Below are 5,902 nucleotides of genomic sequence, written 5' to 3'. Positions count from 1 at the left end.
AACCGTCCTCTATTCCTCCTGTTAAATATTGAGGTGCAGAACATCTTTCGTACATAGGCGTACTATATACTTCCTGTTTAATATTAAGATAGAAAGCAGTATCCTTACATAACCGTTCTATATTCTACCCCTTTTATTTTTAATATTATTCAAAAATAGCTGCACGCGCATCCCTAAAATAGGATATTACGATTCTAGGTCCTGTATGTAAACCAAATCTAAATAGATAAAATAAAAATGATATCCACACGATCTTTCCAAAAATCCTTTCATTTATTAACAAAATAATATTGTTCATTCAATAACAAAATCCTATTATTCATTGACAAAATACAAATGATCTACACAAGGTACGGCAAAAAAAAATACAATATCAAAAAAAAATTTAAAGAGCTAGCCTCTGCAGCAGTCGCTGGAGCTTCTGTAGCAGCAGCAACATACTGGGGATTGTGTGGCAGCAACAACAGGGGATGGTGTAACAGCAACAATAGCAGCTTCTGCAGCAAGAACATCTTCTACAGCAACATCATGGACCATATTGGTGGAATTGTCTACTGGTGGTAGACTTGGCAGTTCGTCTGCAGGACTAAACTGAGGTAACCGTCTCCTTGAGCTAGCTTAAGTCACACTAGATCATCGTCATCATCATCTTCATTTTCATCGTTTTTTGGTTGGTGATATTCGGTAACGTATGAGATCCACCTCTCCCTTACTGCATCAATAGTAGTTTGAGAATAAGTGGGAGCTTTGTTAAAATACTACAAGACAAGTTAAAATGCAAGAGTAAGAAATGAACTGATAGCAAGCAGAAATAGTATTTAACAAAGAACGACAAACAATACAACAACAGCAACAGAATCGCAGGGAGGTGCAGACACAAGTCCAGACAAACAACAACTCTAAGCCCATGCCAATAATAATTATTTTCTTGTAAAAAACTTAGTCCATTGCTCACGAACCACATCGATTTCCTCATTACTATAAGGCGCATTCCTCGGAGTATAGACCTTTACAAAAATATAGATAACAATTAGGCATTAGATTAAATGAAAATTTGACATTTTAACACTCAAAACCAATGGCAAGGTGTTAGAAATAGGCTATAAATACTACTTAAGATTAGCTCACTTTTTGCAGGGTTCAAAACCAACCTTAAACGAGCCACTTAATATATTGTACTGTTAAACTATATTCGTTAGTCTACCAGCATGATAGATGATAAATGACTTGACATATAATTTAATGACTTACTAAGTTACTAACAATCAGGCGATCTATTACAAAAACATGTAAGATAGTATGGTTCATTATAACTTATGGCTTCGATTTCCTTGAGACATGAATTCTTATGGCTTCGATTTCCTTGCAGGTAACTCTGTTTGTTGTTCATTGTGTTGGATGCTTCATTCTATTATTTGATAGCAGACAGATACAATTTACAAGTCATCAAATGCAGACAGAAAAAGGGACAAGAAAGATACATTTCTGATCCTCTAGCAGCTCTTAACCATTTATAAGTCATCAAATGAAATTCATCACTTCCCAAAAAGAAAAGAATTAGAAAACAAAAGAATTAGAAAAGTTGGTAATATTCTATACAAATTAAAGACATATCAAACAAACAAATTCAGATAGCATATAAAATTTAAACAATCAAGAATTCTTAAATTAACAAAAACGGAGTAACAATCTTGCAGATATGCATAGTCTAAAATCAATTTAAGTTCATAATTTAAAAATAAAAAATGAGAGAGTTACAAAGTGCATTTTGGTCAACGATCGAACTTTGGCGGCCTTATTAAGCAGCAACAACAACAAATATGGAAATTTTTCTAAATTAAACAACTGAAAAATAAATGAACTCATTTGAACTGAGAAGAAGCTGAAGAGATAGAAAAGGCAACTTGAAATCATAGAGGGGTCTCCCGTTACAGGCCCACAGCTATTGCACATAATACCATCTAAATCAAGGGTGTATAAAATCCCCCATTTTGCTGGTTGTCTCTCTTTATTTACCATTGTACTCTTCTTCCAAACACCTATCTTTTCAATCTCCCATCTGATCTTTTACTCAATTGATCACTGTTATTAATGGATCATCAAATTTACCATGATTATAATTGTTATCATTATTAACTCTATAAAAAAATCCCTAATTCGTATTTCCTACTACGACTATAAGTAAAATCTCCCAAATTCCACAAAATTAAACAGCAAAAACAATTGAGAATAGGTGGGAAAACAATAAAATTAAAAGAATAAAGAGGTATTGAGGAAGTACTCATCTGATAGTTGGTGTCAAGGATGAAAAGAGATAGTTTAGATGGAGCGATGTCGGGAGTCCATAATTGGGGAAATATTCTGGGTTTGTGCCACGACCACCAGAACTTAATCATCTTTGTGCACCGTCATAGATCGGATGTTGTACTTGCTTCAGAGTTCGCCGGAGGTGATGCTCCCAACAAGCGTCGCCGGAGGTGATGCGCCCAGCAAGCGTAGATGAAGGGTAGTCAATTACCCACACTCGAGAAAGAGGAGAGATGAAGGAGGAGGGATTTTACTTTTACTCGTATGAGTGACGACTGCTGGAGTACATTTAGGTTTAAAAGAATCGCAAATCATTTGGTGAAAAAAAAGGAGACCAAACGCCCATATGGCCATATTACTATTATTATTATTAAAAAATAATTAAAAAATTTTAAAAGAATATTCTTAAAAAAATAATTAAAATTTGTAAACAGAATACAAAGCGGTTAAGTTGGGGAGTGTTATGTATTTATTCCTTTTATATAGCGGTTATCTAACGGAGGTGTACTATATAGTTTTATAAAGCGTCTATCCAACTTGACTGTTATCCATTATGCGTTCTTTATTCCAATTTTTGTAGTAGTGACCTTCTGCGTACGTAGGCAGCGATTTCTCTCCTACTGTTCGTAGCGATTCTCCACTGAATCCTACTAGGACGGTCGACCTTCTGATTATACTCTTTTCGTCTAGTCCCATTTCTTGCAGAGCCTCTAGGAACAATACGTTTGCTGAACTGCCGTTGTCGATCAATATCCTTTTGATGAGAGCGTTGCCTATTGGGAGCGATATGACTAGCCCGTCATGATGTTCCTGTTGTGTGTCGGTTGAATCTGAGTCGTCGAAGGTTATTATCATCGCTGCTAATGACTTGTCGAGTGCTACTTCGTCTTCGGTTTGCCCCTCTTTGACGGCTTCAGATTCGCCTCTGTTGATTTTTTTAGCTGCAGAAGAAGTTAGTCAACATATATCTGAACCACCAGAAATAACGTTTACCACTTTTTCGAACGTGGGCGGGGCCGGTCGGTCGCCGCTTGGTGCTGGGTTGGGTTGGGAGTTGCTATCCTTGTTGTACGTCTCCTTTCCTTTGTCGCTCAGTAGGTCCTTCAGGTGGCCTCTTTTCAGTAGATACGCTACCTCCTTTTTGAGGGAGATGCATTCCTCGGTTGTGTGGCCATTGTCGCGGTGGAAGTCGCACCACCTGCTCATGTCCTTCGTAGAGTCTGGTCTGTCGCTCTTCTTAGGCCATCTGACGGTACCACCTACACTTTGAAGGGCGTTCACCACGCCTCCGATGTCGACGTTGAAGCCATACTCGGAGATGGGGGGATAAACGACCCGTTCGTTCCTGTAAACATTGTTAGTATCATCATATTGATTGACATTTTGTACCTGGTTCTGGCGGTTGTATGGTTGGTGTCTCCAGCTGCTATTCCTTGGGGTGTACGACCTCCTGTCGCTGCTGCCCCCTGCTGGTCGCTGAGAAACCATTCGTGTAATCTCGTCGTCTTCAATTCGCATCTGGGCAGTGGCCCTCGATCTGACCTCTTCGAAGGTTGCACAGGGATATTTGGTTAGTTCCCGGTACAGCTCCGAGTTGGGGACGAGGCCTCTCTTGAATGCTTCGATGGCTGTCCTGACATCACAGTTTTTTATACTAATTTTCTCACAATTAAAACGGTTAAAATAATCGCGTACCGACTCGGTAGGTCCTTGGACCAACCGATAGAGGTCACTTGTCTGTTTCTCCAACTGGCGACTGCTGGCGAATTGTTGGTAAAAGGCGTTGATGAGGTTGGACAGGCAGAAGATGGATCCAGGTGTTATGTTCATGAGCCATTCCAAGGCGGCTCCGTCGAGGGTTCCTCCGAAGGATTTGCACATGACGGGCTCGACCAGGTCGTAGGGGATGCCGATCTGCCACATTCGCTGCTTGTAGAAGTTGACGTGTCTATATGGATCAGACGTTCCGTCATACAAGGTGGTCCAGGTAGGGAGTCGGAGCTGGTGTGGTACCGTCACCCTAGCGATCGCTTCACAGAACGGCGATGCTGCATACCCGTCGGTCGGTTCGGTTTCCACGGGCGTGGGTGCCCCTGGCAGTTTGGTCATCAGCTTCATCATCAACGAGCATCGCTTCTTCATGTGAGTTTCCATCTTATTTAGGCGCTTGGTGACGGGGTCCAGTGTTGCTTCATCCTCTTCCCCATGTGGCTCCTCGTCGTCGGACAGGTCCTCGGAGTCGTCAGTCATCTCGAATATCAACTTCTTCGGTTTTGCACCTGGCTTGTAACGCGATTGATACTTGGTGCTCTTCACAGATTCGAGCTCCTTCTGGAGGTTTTCAATGGAGGCCCTTTCTTGGGCCAGCTCTGCTTGGGCCTTCTCGTAGGCCGCTTTCATCTCTGCGAGCGTCATCTCTTCAGTAGTCATGGTGTGTAGGGTGATTTTGTGTGAAACCTAGTTAATGTCCCCACAGACGGCGCCAAACTGTTTATGCCAAATTTCGTCTAGGGGCGACCTTTGGCTTGGGTCGACACTAACTAAGCGAGGATTAAATGAAGGAAGACAAAAGAGACACGACACAGAGAAGTTTCCTATATGATTGTTTGCGTATTATTCTAGAAATCAATGTAACAAATTTAAAGAGCAAATACAAGAGTAATATGAATGCTTTGATAGCTTGAGAGTCTGAGAGCTTGAGTTCACGTGCCCTTTGCTTGTCACCGTCTTCTTCTATTATACGCTGGTCTCTTCACTTAGTTGGTTAGGAGAATCCCTAAAAGATAGGGGTTATCCGTTGCCCATGATTTTCTACTCCTTTCAACTACTTCCGTGATCTTCTCACCGTCTCTTGGACCTTTTCTTCCCTTATGACGGCGCTGTGGATCTTAGGCTTTGGGCCTGGCTTTTGCCCTAGTCCTGTTTGTCCCAATCATCAACGTCGTTGTCCCTATGTCGCCTATAGGCTATCGCTTATCCTTCGTTGTTCGACGTCGCGTCTGACATGTCCTCTTGACTCGACCTCGACCTGCGACACGATCAAACCTAGTTGACACGACATGATCAAACGTCAGAGCGGTTAAGTCGTTAGTCCAAAAAGTGGGATAACACTTATCAATCATAACCTCATACGAGAAACTTAAGAAATCAAATTTAAGCGCCGACTAGCCAGAGGGTATTGTTTTCTTTTGAAAATATAAAATGAGTGTATCTTGCATTCTAGTCAAAAATTTTAGACTCATAGCCTCATCCCACGGTGATATTGCCGCTTAGAAAGCGTAAATTAATAGGTCTAGGGGCGATTAGGTTGTCATTAGACTGCATCAATTTAGACGGTAGCAAGACTTTTTCAACTTGGAGTCCAATCAACGATTACATTATACGGTATGGGGATAAGATTACCACTTTGGGCCGACTAAAATCTACCACTTTAGGCCGACAACAATCTTGATGGTATGGCTATCCTAGGAATAAATCAGATAGTTTGGCCGGCAATGAATCAGGTATCTCTAGCCGGCAATAATTCAGTCCGCAATGAATCGGATAATCTTAGCCGGCAATAGGTATGGCCATAATCTTAAGCCGACAGACGGTA

At 41.2% G+C, this 5,902-nt stretch overlaps 1 protein-coding gene across 1 annotated transcript; it reads right to left on the bottom strand.

Annotated features, from left to right (window-relative positions):
- Window positions 1-623: 623 nt before the first annotated feature.
- LOC130471609 (uncharacterized) lies at window positions 624-4,737 on the bottom strand. Its single transcript, XM_056841844.1, has 4 exons — window positions 3,314-4,737; window positions 2,845-3,232; window positions 960-1,007; window positions 624-758 (listed from the first exon to the last, which is right to left on the bottom strand). The coding sequence occupies exons 1-4, from the start codon at window positions 4,735-4,737 to the stop codon at window positions 624-626; spliced, it is 1,995 nt and encodes a 664-aa protein (XP_056697822.1).
- Between the last annotated feature and the right edge of the window lie 1,165 nt (window positions 4,738-5,902).

Source organism: Spinacia oleracea, chromosome 4 (genome assembly GCF_020520425.1).
Source record: "Spinacia oleracea cultivar Varoflay chromosome 4, BTI_SOV_V1, whole genome shotgun sequence".
NCBI classification, from domain to species: Eukaryota; Viridiplantae; Streptophyta; class Magnoliopsida; order Caryophyllales; family Amaranthaceae; genus Spinacia; species Spinacia oleracea.
Note: the sequence above shows the minus strand (reverse complement) of the source record. Positions and strands in the feature narration are given on the sequence as shown.